Here is a 16,110-nt window from a genome sequence, read left to right as displayed (position 1 = left end):
GTCCTTAAACTTTAACAAATAGTCCCAAGAAAAAAGTTCCGTTATTAGATACCCTCATTTCTAGCACTTATGTGGAGGGTGTTATAAGCAGTCGAATGGTTTCTGAAGTTCAATTAAGCACCCTTATAAAGAACGTTACTATGTAAACCTATGTAGACCTTCAGTATGCTTAAGTCCCAAGTCAGTGATTTAACAAGCCCTCCACTCTTCAGCCAGATAGGTGTTTTCCCTCTGATTAAAGTTGATATATGTCTGGCACTTAAATAGATGGTCTCACATAGCTATTTATGTGCTTGCATGGCATAGCTAGAGAACCACTAGTCTTCAGCCAACTGCATAATTAACAAAATACCATCACTATTCAGCCACCGATTCAATTCAGTGTGTAGGCCAAAAGGAGTTCCAGAACCATCTTACCGGCACTTATGTGGAAGGTGTTAATAATAATCAAACACTTGCAGGAGTTCAAATAAGCACCTTTCTAGAGAATGTTACTTAGGTGCTTACGTCCCAAGACATTAGGCTAGATTTAGAGTTCTGTGGCCAAAGGGGTGCGTTAGCTACGCATGCTTTTTTCCCCCCGCACCTTTTAAATACCGCTGGTATTTAGAGTTCACAGAAGGGATGCGTTAGGCTCCAAAAAGGAAGCGTATAGCATAATTTACCACCACTGCAACTCTCAATACCAGCGGTGCTTACGGACGCGGCCAGCTTCAAAAACGTGCTCATGCACGATTCCCCCATAGGAAACAATGGGGCCGTTTGAGCTGAAAAAAACCTAACACCTGCAAAAAAGCAGCGTTCAGCTCCTAATGCAGCCCATTGTTTCCTATGGGGAAACACTTCCTACGTCTGCACCTAACACTCATGAACCCCGAGTCTAAACACCCCTAACCTTACACTTATTAACCCTTAATCTGCCGCCCCCGCTATCGCTGACCCCTGCATATTTTTTTAACCCCTAATCTGCCGCTTCGTACACCGCCGCCACCTACGTTATCCCTATGCCCCCCTAATCTGCTGCCCCTAACACGGCCGACCCCTATATTATAATTATTAACCCCTAATCTGCCGCCCCCAATGTCACCGCCACCTACCTACACTTATTAACCCCTAATCTGCCGACTGGACCTCACCACTACTATAATAAAGTTATTAACCCCTAATCCGCCTCACTCCCGCCTCAATAACCCTATAATAAATATTATTAGCCCCTAATCTGCCCTCCCTAACATCACCGACACCTAACTTCAAGTATTAACCCCTAATCTGCCGACCGGACCTCACCGCTACTCTATTAAATTTATTAACCCCTAAAGCTAAGTCTAACCCTAACACTAACACCCCCCTAAGTTAAATATAATTTTTATCTAACGAAAAAAATTAACTCTTATTAAATAAATTATTCCTATTTAAAGCTAAATACTTACCTGTAAAATAAACCATAATATAGCTACAATATAAATTATAATTATATTGCAGCTATTTTAGGATTAATATTTATTTTACAGGCAACTTTGTATTTATTTTAACCAGGTACAATAGCTATTAAATAGTTAATAACTATTTAATAGCTACCTAGTTAAAATAATTACAAAATTACCTGTAAAATAAATCCTAACCTAAGTTACAATTAAACCTAACACTACACTATCAATAAATTAATTAAATAAAATACATACAAATAAATACAATTAAATAAACTAACTAAAGTACAAAAAATAAAAAAAGAACTAAGTTACAAAAAATAAAAAAATAATTTACAAACATTAGAAAAAGATTACAACAATTTTAAGTTAATTACACCTACTCTAAGCCCCCTAATAAAATAACAAAGCCCCCCAAAATAAAAAAATGCCCTACCCTATTCTAAAATACAAATAGAAAAGCTCTTTTACCTTACCAACCCTTAAAATGCCCTTTTGCGGGGCATGCCCCAAAGAATTCAGCTCTTTTGCCTGTAAAAAAAAACATACAATACCCCCCCCCCCCAACATTACAACCCACCACCCACATACCCCTAATCTAACCCAAACCCCCCTTAAATAAACCTAACACTAAGCCCCTGAAGATCTCCCTACCTTATCTTCACCACGCCGGGTATCACCGATCCGTCCAGAGGAGCCTCCGAAGTCTTCATCCAAGCCCAAGCGGGCGCTGAAGAAGTCCATCATCGGGCTGAAGAGGTCCATCATCGGGCTGAAGTCTTCTATCAAGCGGCATCTTCAATCTTCATCCATCCGGAGTGGAGCGGAGCCATCTTCTTTCAGCCGACGCGGATCCATCCTCTTCTACCGACACCTACTCGCCGAATGACGGTTCCTTTAAATGACGTCATCCAAGATGGCGTCCCTCGAATTCCGATTGGCTGATAGGATTCTATCAGCCAATCGGAATTAAGGTAGGAAAATTCTGATGGCCGAAGAAGCGCATCTACGCATGCGCGAAACGCGTCAGGAGTCCCTCACTGTGACCCTATGTACTTTGCTTTACTTTGACTTGTTTTGGATCACCATAATAAACAAGTTTTTCCAGCAACTAACCTTGAGTCAACAGATCTCCTTTCTTTGTGAACTTTATCCATATAGCGGTGGGATATACTGCATACTGACCTGTTGCTCCCGTAGCCGAAACCGGCGCTGACTTCCGGGTTTGTCTTAACTACACTACCCACAGTGCACCTAGCGACGTCACGGGGTGTGCATGAGAATACTACGCCATCAGAGCCGGATCTCCAAGCACGCCAAGAAGGACCCACACGCTGCACCCCCATGGAAGGGTTTCAGCACCAGTCCGAGGAGAAGTACAGCAGTGCGCCCAGGCACCCCACCAAGTCTTGTGGAGGGTAAGAGTTTTTCCAGACATTACCACAGTGACTGCACATTTTTATCTCTGCACCTTACACCCGTGACAACTAGGCTGAAGTGGCATTCATACAGTTACCTGACAAGCAAGGAATAGAAAATCAGGAATTAACGCTGTGTTTCATATGTACTGTACATTGACCGTTGTCCCTGATAGCATGGACTTTACTGGGACTGATTCCCTGGATGTATTAGGGTGCTATATTTATACTGCTCATAACACCCTTTGGGAATCCATTTTCTGAACACTTGCTTTGCTCTTTGATATTGATGGAATCAGCCAATCAGATTCAAGTTCAATCTGATTGGCTGATCCAATCAGCCAATCAGATTGAGCTTGCATTCTATTGGCTGTTCCGATCAGCCAATAGAATGCGAGCTCAATCTGATTGGCTGATTGGATCAGCCAATCGGATTGAACTTGAATCTGATTGGCTGATTCCATCAGCCAATCAGAATTTTCCAACCTTAATTCCGATTGGCTGATAGAATCCTATCAGCCAATCGGAATTCGAGGGACGCCATCTTGGATGACGTCATTTAAAGGAACCGTCATTTGGCGAGTAGGCGTCGGTAGAAGAGGATGGATCCACGTCGGCTGGAAGAAGATGGCTCCGCACCGCTCCGGATGGATGAAGATTGAAGATGCCGCTTGATAGAAGACTTCAGCCCGATGATGGACCTCTTCAGCCCGATGATGGACTTCTTCAGCGCCTGCTTGGATCAAGACTTCAGCCCAATGATGGACCTCTTCAGCCCGATGATGGACTTCTTCAGCCCCCGCTTGGGCTTGGATGAAGACTTCGGAGGCTCCTCTGGACGGATCGGTGATACCCGGCGTGGTGAAGATAAGGTAGGGAGATCTTCAGGGGCTTAGTGTTAGGTTTATTTAAGGGGGGTTTGGGTTAGATTAGGGGTATGTGGGTGGTGGGTTGTAATGTTGGGGGGGTATTGTATTTTTTTTTTACAGGCAAAAGAGCTGAATTCTTTGGGGCATGCCCCGCAAAAGGCCCTTTTAAGGGCTGGTAAGGTAAAAGAGCTTTTCTATTTGTATTTTAGAATAGAGTAGGGCATTTTTTTATTTTGGGGGGCTTTGTTATTTTATTAGGGGGCTTAGAGTAGGTGTAATTAGCTTAAAATTGTTGTAATCTTTTTCTAATGTTTGTAAATTATTTTTTTATTTTTTGTAACTTAGTTCTTTTTTTATTTTTTGTACTTTAGTTAGTTTATTTAATTGTATTTATTTGTAGGTATTTTATTTAATTAATTTATTGATAGTGTAGTGTTAGGTTTAATTGTAGATAATTGTAGGTATTTTATTTAATTAATTTATTGATAGTGTAGTGTTAGGTTTAATTGTAACTTAGGTTAGGATTTATTTTACAGGTAATTTTGTAATTATTTTAACTAGGTAGCTATTAAATAGTTATTAACTATTTAATAGCTATTGTACCTGGTTAAAATAAATACAAAGTTGCCAGTAAAATAAATATTAATCCTAAAATAGCTACAATATAATTATAATTTATATTGTAGCTATATTACGGTTTATTTTACAGGTAAGTATTTAGCTTTAAATAGGAATAATTTATTTAATAAGAGTTCATTTATTTTGTTAGATAAAAATTATATTTAACTTAGGGGGGTGTTAGGGTTAGACTTAGCTTTAGGGGTTAATAAGTTTAATAGAATAGCGGTGAGGTCCGGTCGGCAGATTAGGGGTTAATACTTGAAGTTAGGTGTCGGCGATGTTAGGGAGGGCAGATTAGGGGTTAATACTATTTATTATAGGGTTATTGAGGCAGGAGTGAGGCGGATTAGGGGTTAATAACTTTATTATAGTAGCGGTAAGGTCCGGTCGGCAGAATAGGGGTTAATAAGTGTAGGTAGGTAGCGGCGACGTTGGGGGCGGCAGATTAGGGGTACATAGGGATAACGTAGGTTGCGGCGGTGTGCGGTCGGCAGATTAGGGGTTAAAATTTTTTATTAGAGTGGCGGCGATGTGGGGGGGCCTCGGTTTAGGGGTACATAGGTAGTTTATGGGTGTTAGTGTACTTTAGAGCACAGTAATTAAGAGCTTTATGAACCGGCGTTAGCCCAGAAAGCTCTTAACTCCTGGCTTTTTGCTGCGGCTGGAGTCTTGTCGTTAGATTTCTAACACTCACTTCAGCCAAGACTCTAAATACCGGCGTTAGAAAGATCCCATTGAAAAAATAGGATACGCAAATGGCGTAGGGGGATCTGCGGTATGGAAAAGTCGCGGCTGCAAAGTGAGCGTTAGACCCTTTCCTGACTGACTCTAAATACCAGCGGTAGCCCAAAACCAGCGTTAGGAGCCCCTAACGCTGGTTTTGACGGCTAACGCCAAACTCTAAATCTAGGCGATTGATTTTAATTAGCCCCCACTCTTCAGTCAGATAGACTTTATGATATTTTCCCTCTGTTTATAGTTAAAGGGACAGTCTACATCAGAATTTTTTATTGTTTTTAAAAATAGATAATCCCTTTATTACCCATTACCTAGTTTTGCATAACCAACACAGTTATATGAATACACTTTTTATCTCTGTGATTATCATGTATCTAAGCCTCTGCAAACTGGCCCCTTATTTCAGTTTTTTTGACAGACTTGCATTTTAGCCAATCAGTGCTCACTCCTAGGACACTTCAAGTGCATAAGCTCAATGTTATCTATATGAAACACATGAATTAATGCCCTCTAGTGGTGAAAAACTGTCAAAATGCATTTAGATAAGAGGTGGCCTTCAAGGTCTAAGAAATTAGCATATGAGCCTACCTTGGTTTAGCTTTCAACTAAGAATATCAAGCGAACAAAGCAAAATTGGTGATAAAAGTAAATTGGAAAGTTGTTTAAAATGACATGTCCTATCTGAATCATGAAAGTTTATTTTGGATTTGATTGTCCCTTTAATATGTGCCTGGCACTTAAATAGATGGTCTCAAATAGAGGGTTTGTTGTCTTGTACAGTGTAGCTTAAGAAACCACTAGTCTTCAGCCAGCACCGTAGTTAAAAAGATATCCAAATAAAGTGTAAGTAATACTTAGCTTTAAAGCAGGTGCAGTGTCCTGGCCAGAGGACAATCTGGCTATGTGTAGAGATCCGGCCCCATTCTTAGGAAATTGATAATTGCAGTTCTGTCTCCAGGCCTCTCAGTACCGTGCTCCAACTCTCAATAATAGGTAGCAGTCAGCTGCGACTCTTTTCCCCCTTCACGGGTTGTGCTACCCGCAAGATTTAGTGTTGTATCGTGTTGTCCCGACGAGAGAAAAAACTTCCCCCTCGCCTAGGGAATGTGCAGGTCACTTGCTTGTTTGTCGGGCAGTTTTCATTACAAGGAGATCCCTGTTCAGCGCTCAATATCTCAACGTATCTCAGAGTTGTAGCGTTTGGGATTTTTTTGTGCGCGCATCCAAGCTCCACCCACCAGATCTCGGGACCCAACAACAAATATCGATAAATTATACATTTTTAAACAACTTTCCAATTTACTTCTGTTGTCAATTTTGCTTTATTCTCTTGGTATCTTTTTTTAAAGAAGCAGCAATGCACTCCTGGGAGCTAGCTGAACACATTTGTAAGCCAATGAAAATGGGCATGCAAGTTCAGCCACCAATCAGCAGTTAGCTCCATGCTCCTGAGCCTTTCTAGATATGCTTTTCAAAAAAGGATACCAAGTGAATGAAGCAAATTAGATGATAGACGTAATGTTGTTTAAAATTGTATGTTCTATCTGAATCATGAAAGAATCATTTTGGGTTTCATGTCCCTTTAAAGGGACAGTCTAGTCAAAATTAAACTTTCATTATACAGATAGAATATGTAATTTTAATCAACTTTCCAATTTACTTTTATCATGAAATTTGCTTTTTTTCTCTTAGTATTCTTAGTTGAAACTAAACCTAGGCAGACTCATATGCTAATTTCTAAGCCTTTGAGGACTGCCTCCTATCACAGGCTCCTATCACAGGCGTTTTAAATTCCTTTTCAACAAAAAGAGACAGAAAGTACATGTGGGCCATATAGATAACACTGTGTACAGGCACAGGGAGTTATTAAGATTTAGCCCAAAAGAATGCTAGCTGCAAGACAATAGATAATAAACAGTCACAGTCATGTGATCAGGGGGCTGGAAGAAGGTTCCTAGATACAAGGTAATCACAGAGGTAAAAAGTACATTAATATAACTGTGTTGGTTATGCAAAACTGGGGAATGGGTAATAAAGGGATTATCTATCTTTTAAAACAAAAACAATTCTATGGTAGACTGTCCCTTTAAGTTCAGACATAGGGGCATATTTATCAAGCTCTGTATGGAGCTTGATGCCCCGTGTTTCCAGCGAGCCTTCAGGCTCGCCGGAAACACAAGTTATGAAGCAGCGGTCTAAAGACTGCTGCTCCATATCCTGTCTGCCTGCTCTGAGGCGGCAGACAGACATCGCCAGAAATCAACCCGAGAGCGTATGCTGTCGGCATTTATCGATGTGCAGCAGACATGATCCGCAATATCAGATCACGTCTGCTCGCACATTATTAAATAGGCCCCATGATCTTGACAACAGTGTTCCTTTGCAACCTCATGAGCGTCTATGAATCTAGACCATTGTTATGATTAGACTTTTAACTTTACAAGTCTGGAATTCCAATCCAAGCTAGAAATACTCTATAAGATCTATGTCCCTTACAAATATCATGAGGATTGGTTGCAGTTTTTGCTGTAGACTTGTCTAAATCGTCTCTTCTCTGTATTAAAAAAACGGATTATTACAAAATTTGTAGCGATCTTCATGACAGATAAAAGTATTAGATTCTAGCTAATGGTTTCATTCATTGAAAATGTAAAAGCATTTTAATTGCAGCGTTTAAGGTTAAATAAGAAAACAATGTTAAAGTGTAGCTGTGTGTAGTTTGTTATGTGTAGCAATGATTAAAGTCAACACTAAAATTGTTATTGTTTAAAAAGATAGATAACGCCTTTACTACCCATTCCCCAGCTTTACACAACCAACATTGTTATATATATATACTTTATAACATTCAAACCTCTAAATGTATGCCTGTTTCTAAGCCACTACAGACAGCCTCTTAATCACATGTTTTTTTATTTGATTTTTACAACAGGAAACTCAACAGGAGTTCATGTGGGCCATATAGATAAAATTGTGCTCACTCCCGTGGGGTGTGCACAACACAGCTAAAATATGCTATATAAAAGTGATGTGATCAGGGTGCTCTCAAAAAGAGGCTTAGATACAATGTAATCACAGAGGTTAAAACTATCTATACTATAATCGCGTTTGTAACGCGTCCGTCGCCAGTTGCGCACGCATCCTCAAAGGAATGTTGGCTGCTCGAGGCAGTCAAAAGATTCCGAAAATGGATTCCGAAAATGGTCTTCCACCTTTGTTGGATTCTTTCACCACCCTGCCATTTTTGGAATCCACCTGGATGCAGCGTAGGCACACCCGAAGCCTTTAAAAAAAAACACGCAACTGCCCGCACGAAATAACTAAAAAACACGTAACCGCCCGCAATAAATAAAATTAAAAATACGTAACGGCCCGCACAAAGAATAACACAAAAAATATCCTCCCGCACGAAGTATTAACACCTAAACCGTAAACCCCCACATCGCAAAACAATAAAGTAACTAACCCCTAAGCCGCAAATAACATAATTAAAATATTAACCCCTTAACTGCCAACCACCCATATCGCAATAAACCTAATTAACCTATTAACCTATTAACCTCTAAACCGCAAAACCCCCACATTGCAAAAAAAAACTATTAACTCTTAAATCGCCAACACCCCACATCGCAATAACCCTAATTAACCTATTAACCCCTATACCGTCAAGCCCCCACATCGCAAAAACCTAATTATCCTATTAACCCCTAAACTGCCAAATCTCCACATCGCAATAACCCTAATTAACCCCTACACTGCCAACCCCCCACAATGCAAATAACTAATTTAATTACTAAGCCCCCTAACCTAACACCCCCTAAATTAACCCCAATTACTACTAAATTACACTTAAAAAAAAACCCAACTAACATTAAATTACAAAAAATAAAAAAGTCTAACATTACAGAAAAAAATAAACAAAATAATAAAAAAATTAAAAAAAATTATACCTAATCCCTATGAAAATAAAAAAGCCCCTCCAAAATTAAAACCCTCCCTAATCTAAACTACCAATAGCTCTTTTACCTCTAAAAAATACTAAGTCCCCCCTAACAGTAAATCCCCCCACACACCTAACCCCCCAAAATATAAAAAAAAACTAACACTAAAGAAAACTAAACTACCCATTGCCCCTAAAGGGGAATTTTTATGGGCAATCAGCTCTTTTACTGCCCTTAAAGGGGCAATCAGCTCTTTTTCAAGCCCAAAAAAAACCTAATCTAAAGAGAGAAAAAAACCACCCCAAAAATGAAAATAAAAAAGTCTAAACCTAAGCCCCAAATAGGTACTTAAAGTGAAGGTAAAGTTTTCTCTTTCTGCAAACAGTATTTAATTTATTGCCTTGTAAAATCCACAGTCGCTAACTTTTTTTTTAAACCTAACATATTTAGTTAATAAATGTATGTTTTTCTCCCCTACCGTTCTGTTGCAAGCTCCGCCCACGATCCATTTCCTCTCTGTTTAGCTGATGACGTATAGAGCATTCCCACACGCTCTATACTTGTCTACAATGCTCGTGCCCAGGTAAGAAAACTACTGCGCACGCGCAAAACATTGCCAATGCTACACAATGCGCATGCATTACTGGCAGTCTGATTTACACAGCACAAGCCTGCTATTGTTGGTCAGTAAGCATGTGCTAAACGGGGCCGCGCTTGGTTTTCCAGGGACAGCAAGGATGCTAAAAGCATGCGCAGAGCTTTGTAGATAGCGGTGACGTCAAATGACGGCTGCCTAGCGGCCAGGAAATCAATTGGCTGTTATTACAATGTGACCAACAAGCTAAAAAAATAAATAACGGGTTGAATCAAAGGCTTATTAGACTGCGGTTAAAATATTATAAAACTAATAATAGAGCTAAAATTGAAGATTTTCTTGAATGAAAGTACCATTAATTTGTGCTGCATTGCAGATAAGTGCATAATAATACAGCAAACTTTACCTTCACTTTAATGTTCCTGAAGTCCGGCAGAGAAGGTCTTCTTCTAGACGTATACATTATCTTCTATCTTTATCCGAAGTGAAGGCGGCGCGAAGGTGCAGAGCTGTGTTCCCGATGCCTGGATCCTTAGCGGCGGTCCTCAACGGCAGCAGTCCTCGGTGGCCGTCCTCTGGGGTGGTGGTCCTCGGCGGCGGAGAGACTCCCCTTCATGCGATCATCCGTCGCACACTGAAGATTGAATGCAAGGTATTCCATATGTATTGGGGTACCTTGCATTCCTATTGGCTGAAATTTAGAAATCAGCCAATAGGATGAGAGCTACTAAATTCTTATTGGCTGATTTGAACAGCCAATAGCATTTCAGTAGCTCTAATCCTATTGGCTGATTTCAAAATGTCATCCAATAGGAATCCAAGGTACCCCAAATTGATTGCGGTACCTTGCATTCAATCTTCAGTCTACGATGGACATCGGAGGAAGTGGAGCCTCCATGCCGCCGAGGACCGCCGCCGTTGAGGACCGCCGCTGAGGATCCAGGCATTGGGAACACAGCTCCGCACCTCCAGTCTGCGCCGCCATCACCTTGGATGAAGATAGAAGATAGAAGATGATGGATCCGTCTGGAAAAAGACCTTCTCCGCCAGACTTCAAGAACAGTGAGTACCTATTTGGGGCTTAGGTTTACTCTTTTTATTTTAATTTTAGGGGTGGTTTTAGATTAGGGTTTTTTTGGGTTGAAAAAGAGCTGATTGCCCTTTTAAGGGCAGTAAAAGAGCTGAATGCCCTTGTAAGGGCAATGCCCATACAAATGCCCCTTTAGGGGCAATGGGTAGTTTAGTTTTTTTAGTGTTAGGTTTTTTATTTTGGGGGTTATGTGGGTGTTTTTTTTTACTGTTAGGGGGGACTTTGTATTTTTTAGAGGTAAAAGAGCTGTTTAACTTAGGGCAATGCCCTACAAAAGGCCCTTTTAAGGGCTATTGGTAGTGTAGATTAGGGGGTGTTTTTATTTTTATAGGGGTATTAATTTAGGTTTAATATTTTTATTTTGGATAGCTTTGTTTCTTTTTTTCTGTAATTTCACTTTTTTTTATTTTTTGTAACTTAAGCTTGGGGGGTTGTATTTTTTTAAACATAGTCTGCCCTCTGGGCAGGTTTATCGCCTAGTATTAATATAAACATGTTGGTTATGCAAAACTGGGGAATGGGTAATAAAGGGATATCTATATTTTTAAACAATAACATCCCCCAATATGTACAGATCACACTTTTACAGAAGACCTTGTGGTTTAGTTGTTTGTGAAAATCTCTCTCTTATCTATCTATCTATCTATCTATCTATCTATCTATCTATCTATCTATCTTTTGTATGAAAATGTTTGGCCGTTTGAAATTAATTTATGTTTATAAATATTGCACCTATAGTACAGGATGTAGCCTACTCACACGTAACATTCAGGGTGGCTATCCTTTTGATGGAGGTGTTGCTTTTCAGTAAGCATATAAACTTGATTCCGTTGTCGCTGGGTGACAGAGGTGCGATGCAGACATGGCTCGAGTTAATGTTGTGTTCATCTTCGAGACTGAGGGGACGACTATCCCGGTACCAGATCAAAGACTCGCTCCCTGTGTGGTTCTTTGCTTCACAGTGCAGGGGTAGTACATCGGTTAAATTGGTGTCAAGTATGAAATCGCTGGTTTTGTTATTTACCTCCAGATGTACAGCTGTGAGAATAACCAACACAAAGTTAGGCTTTTCCTCTTATTAGAAAATGATTACTAACATGAACTTTATAATAGCAGTATTTTCAACAACTGTGCAAAAATCAACATTTAAGGGATGTGAAACAGTCTTCCATTAGTAAAAACAATGTTAAGTAAACATAAAAAGAAACACATTGGGTTAAAAATAAACAGCAAACAACTCAAAGGGATACTAAACCCACATTTTTCTTTCATGATTCAGATCGAGCATGCAATTTTAAGTAAGTTTCTAATTTACCCCTATTATCAAATTTTCTTTGTTCTCTTGCTGTCTTTATTTAAAAAAAAAGCAGTAATCTTAACTTAGGAGCATGCCTATTTTTGGTTCAGCATTTAGCCACCAATCAGCAAGCACTACCCAGGTGCTGAACCAAAAATGGGCTGGCTCCTAAGCTTAGATTCATGATTTCCAAATAAAGATAGCAAGTGAACGAAGAAAAATTGATAATAGGAGTAAATTAGAAAGTTGCTTTAAAGTGCATGCTCTGTCTGAATCATGATAGAAAAAAAATGGGTTTAGTATCCCTTTAATTGTTTTTTTTGATAAATGAGCACTTAGAAATTATCAGTGTAGCCAAAGACTACAACTAGATAACAGAGCTACCATTACATAACTTAAATTCTGCTGTCACATGATTTTTGCAACAAAAGTCAACTACTTAGCAAGGGTAATAAACTAACTACAGATAGAGCCAGTTTCTCCTAGCGACACTTAAAGGAAAAGGTGCTTCTTTGTCTTCCTGTAGAGACCACAGCACCCTTATGGGTTTGTGACAGGAAGTAAGGAAGTAAACAATTTAAAAAAAAAAAAAAAAGTAGATATTGGAATGTTTTTTTTTATTAAGTGTAACTCACTGCTTAGTGCTTTTTTATTACAATGATGTTTTGTATTCCTTTAAAGGGACAGTATAAATTAATGCATGTAATAGACACCACTATAAAGAAGAATATGCACAGATACTGATCTAAAAAATCAGTGTAAATCCTTTTAAAAACATACTTAGAAGCTCCCAATTTAGCATTGTTGATGAGGTTAGGCTGTGACACCCACTGAAATGGGCTGAGAAAGCAGAAAGAGCAGACCTACCCCTGCATATGAAAATGACACAAACAGAAGCAAGCTGGAGTCTGTAGACCTGAGTCTACATTTGATACTTTGGGGCTTAGTTAGGAGTCTGAAGATCAGCACAATGTTATTAAAAAATAAGATGGGCTATATAAATGGATCATCTACAAAACATTCATGCAAAGACAAATCTAGTGTGCAATGTCCCTTTAACACGAGAAAGTAAAAAATAGCCCATATTCACATATACACGGATAAACCAAAGCGCTCAGGAGTGCTGGTTTTGTTACTAGAACTTTAAAAAAGATTGAAACTTTATCTATGGGTAAAACTGTTATCTCCAGCTGCACTTGTTGTATCTCTTTATCTTAGGCTTTCTTTCTACTGTTTGTTACACTTTCAACAAATAATAAAGATAAAAAGATAAAAAAGGAGTTGAGTGCAAGCAATACATTAGTAATAGTAAACTCTAAGGTTTACCTGCACTCTCTTTCTTTAACATAACGTGTAATGAATACTCTTAGAAAACTCATCACCATATAAACAATTATAGAAAAGCATAACATTTTTTCCCCCATCTATTTATTTGTTTTGTGTGTTTCTATGGAACAAGATATATAGTCTGTGTACTGGTCTGTGGTGTTGCTTAAAGGGGAATTAAAGCCATTTTTATATAGAGACACATACACTGCAAATTATTTGCAAAGAAAAGTAATGTTTTAAAAGCAATTGAAACTGTAAGTTCGTTAGCAAAAGTTTTGCTGTCAAATTGACACAACCCTTGAAAATGTCTTAAATATGTTTATCTTATTGTCTTTGCTATGGTCAGTTAGGGACAGATATAAACAAGCTCCTACACTGATCATAATATCCCTGTGTAGTATGTTGCAGGGTTAGAATCTGACATATATGCCTTCCAGCTTCTCTGGGGATAATTGGGAATAAAAACTACATTTGCAGAGTTAAAATACAGGAAAGCAAGGCAACATAAATAATGGAAGTCTAATGCAAACATATGTATTTATGGGGAAGATTAAATATTTTGAGCTTACTGTGTCTTTAAGGGGATGAAATTGTTTACTGATATAGAACTATATACAATTTTACAATGTTATAGGGTGCAGGGAAAGGTTTAGTTGTTCAATTTTAAAATAGGCCATTCTGTGTTTGTCTAGATCAGTGATTTTTAACCTTTTTTTTGCCGTGGCACACTTTTTACATTAAAAAATCCTGTGGCACACCACCATCCCAAAATTTAAAAAGATCACACATTGTAGCCTAATACAGCATATATATATATATACACATACACACAAACACACACATACTGTATGTCTCCTACAAACTACCCCTGCACTGGGAGTAAAAAACAAGCAAAGTAAAAAATATGTCACACTGTTGTCAGTCTGCCGTGGCACACCTGAGGATCTCTCACGGCACACTAGTGTGCCACGGCACACTGGTTGAAAAACACTGGTCTAGATAAAGGGTTATGTAGCAATATTACCAGTAAAAGACGTTACTAGTGGGTCTTGAACAAAGAGAAGTAGGAAAGCTATATACTTTTCTCACTATTGGCCCTGGTTTAATGATGGGATAATGGAATATCAAAGACCCCCTTTATATCTTATCCACAGTATTATAACGTGTTACTAAAACCTTTAATTAAATTATTTATTGTTGTTCGACTAATAACTCTAAAACACCAAGTGATTCTTTTAGAAGATTTATTTTTTTATGACTGTTTGAATAAGTGCTTCTTGAGATCGAAGATCATAAGTTTGTCGTTAGAAATTGGTGATGGAATATTATTTTTTTATTTACAAATCATTTATTTACAACATTCCATTGTTACCATTTACTTGGGATTCATAAACTTAAATCATTTATTGCTTACCTTTAGCTTGGTGTAACACTGATAGAAAAAACACCAGGAAAAAGCCACGCTTCATGATCAAACAGTTCGGTCAGCCTGAAAAAAGAAGAAAAATCTGAAGACCATGTGAGTTACCTACAGACTAGTGCGCCTGAAGATACTTAGACAAATTATCATTTACTTGTGTCTTTATGTTAAAAAGTAATAAAGAGTAGCTTTGTTTGCTGGTGCTTAAATTAATGAGTACCTATCCTCTTGGAAAGCAAATCTAAATTCTTCTAGCTTAGAAAAAAATGTCTCAAATGTATCATTTTCTTTAATGATGCTGAGCCAAAGGCCTTATAACTAATCAAGAAAAACATTAAAATCTAATCCATCCCCATGTTTTGTGGTATCACATTGTAGGCAATAGAAATGAGCATTCAATGTTACAGGACATTATTCCCTAATGAAGCACACTGCACTATTATAAAAACCAGCCATGTTATGTGACTCTGCGTAACAATAATATATATAGCAGCTATACATTATGTACTTACCTATGTTAGAGTTTCAGTTGCTCTGACACAATTGCCTAAGAAAATGATCATGCTTATGTGGTATGTGCAATTCTTATACTCCTTAAATTCTTTTATAAATGCCAGGTCAATGCCTGACATGTTATAGTTCAAGGTTTACCCCGTTTTATGGCTTCTGAGTAAATATAACTTACCTCAAGCAATACAGTTTGCATTGCAGAGTGAAGACAAACCTGTTTCTTTATTAGGTATGGGTGAGGCACTTTAGCATTAGGCAATTTTAGCCTTTTCTAGATGCCAATCCAGTGTATGTAGCATTAACCCCAAAGACACAGATTTTCTAGGGTCTTTCTTGTATTTTTTGTTTGTCATTAAATGTCTTCTTATCTATAGCAACCAACCTATAGAATAATCATCAGCTGGACATTCTCAGCAGAACCCCTTATTATGTCTACAAATATAGTGGTTTTAATCTTTATTCACTTTTCTTTAAAGGGACAATAAAGTCATAATTAGACATTTATGATTTTGACAGAGCATACAATTTTAAACAGCTTTCCAATTTACTTCTATTATTTAATTTTCTTCCTTCTCTTGTTATCCTTTGCTGAAATGTTTGTCTAGTTAAGTTCAGGAGCAGCAAAGAACCTAGGTTCTAGCTGCTGATTGGTGACTGCATATATACACCAATTTTCATTGGCTCACCCATGTGTTCAGTTAACTACCAGTAGTTCATTGCTGCTCCTTCAACATATGATACTAAAAGAATGAAGCAAATTTGATAATAGAAGTTTAAAATTATATGCTCTACCTAAATCATAAAAGAAAATTTGTGGGTTTCATGTCCCTTTAAGTCTATGCCAGTGATTTGTTG

The 16,110-nt window shown here is 38.3% G+C and overlaps 1 protein-coding gene across 1 annotated transcript in view; it reads right to left on the bottom strand.

The window, feature by feature from the left end:
- TMIGD1 (transmembrane and immunoglobulin domain containing 1) overlaps window positions 1–15,329 on the bottom strand; it is a 121,504-nt gene extending 106,175 nt beyond the window's left edge. Inside the window, exons 1-3 of the mRNA XM_053704587.1 lie at window positions 15,258–15,329; window positions 14,740–14,814; window positions 11,459–11,737 (exon numbers count right to left, since the gene is read on the bottom strand). Coding sequence (XP_053560562.1) covers window positions 11,459–11,737; window positions 14,740–14,794 — 334 coding nt within the window. The 5' untranslated portion in view covers window positions 14,795–14,814; window positions 15,258–15,329. The remainder of the gene's footprint in view (window positions 1–11,458; window positions 11,738–14,739; window positions 14,815–15,257) is intronic.
- Window positions 15,330–16,110: the final 781 nt, after the last annotated feature.

This window comes from Bombina bombina, chromosome 3 (assembly GCF_027579735.1).
Source record: "Bombina bombina isolate aBomBom1 chromosome 3, aBomBom1.pri, whole genome shotgun sequence".
Lineage (NCBI taxonomy): Eukaryota > Metazoa > Chordata > Amphibia > Anura > Bombinatoridae > Bombina > Bombina bombina.
The sequence above is the reverse complement of the archived record's forward strand: the minus strand, read 5'-3'. Positions and strand labels throughout refer to the sequence as shown.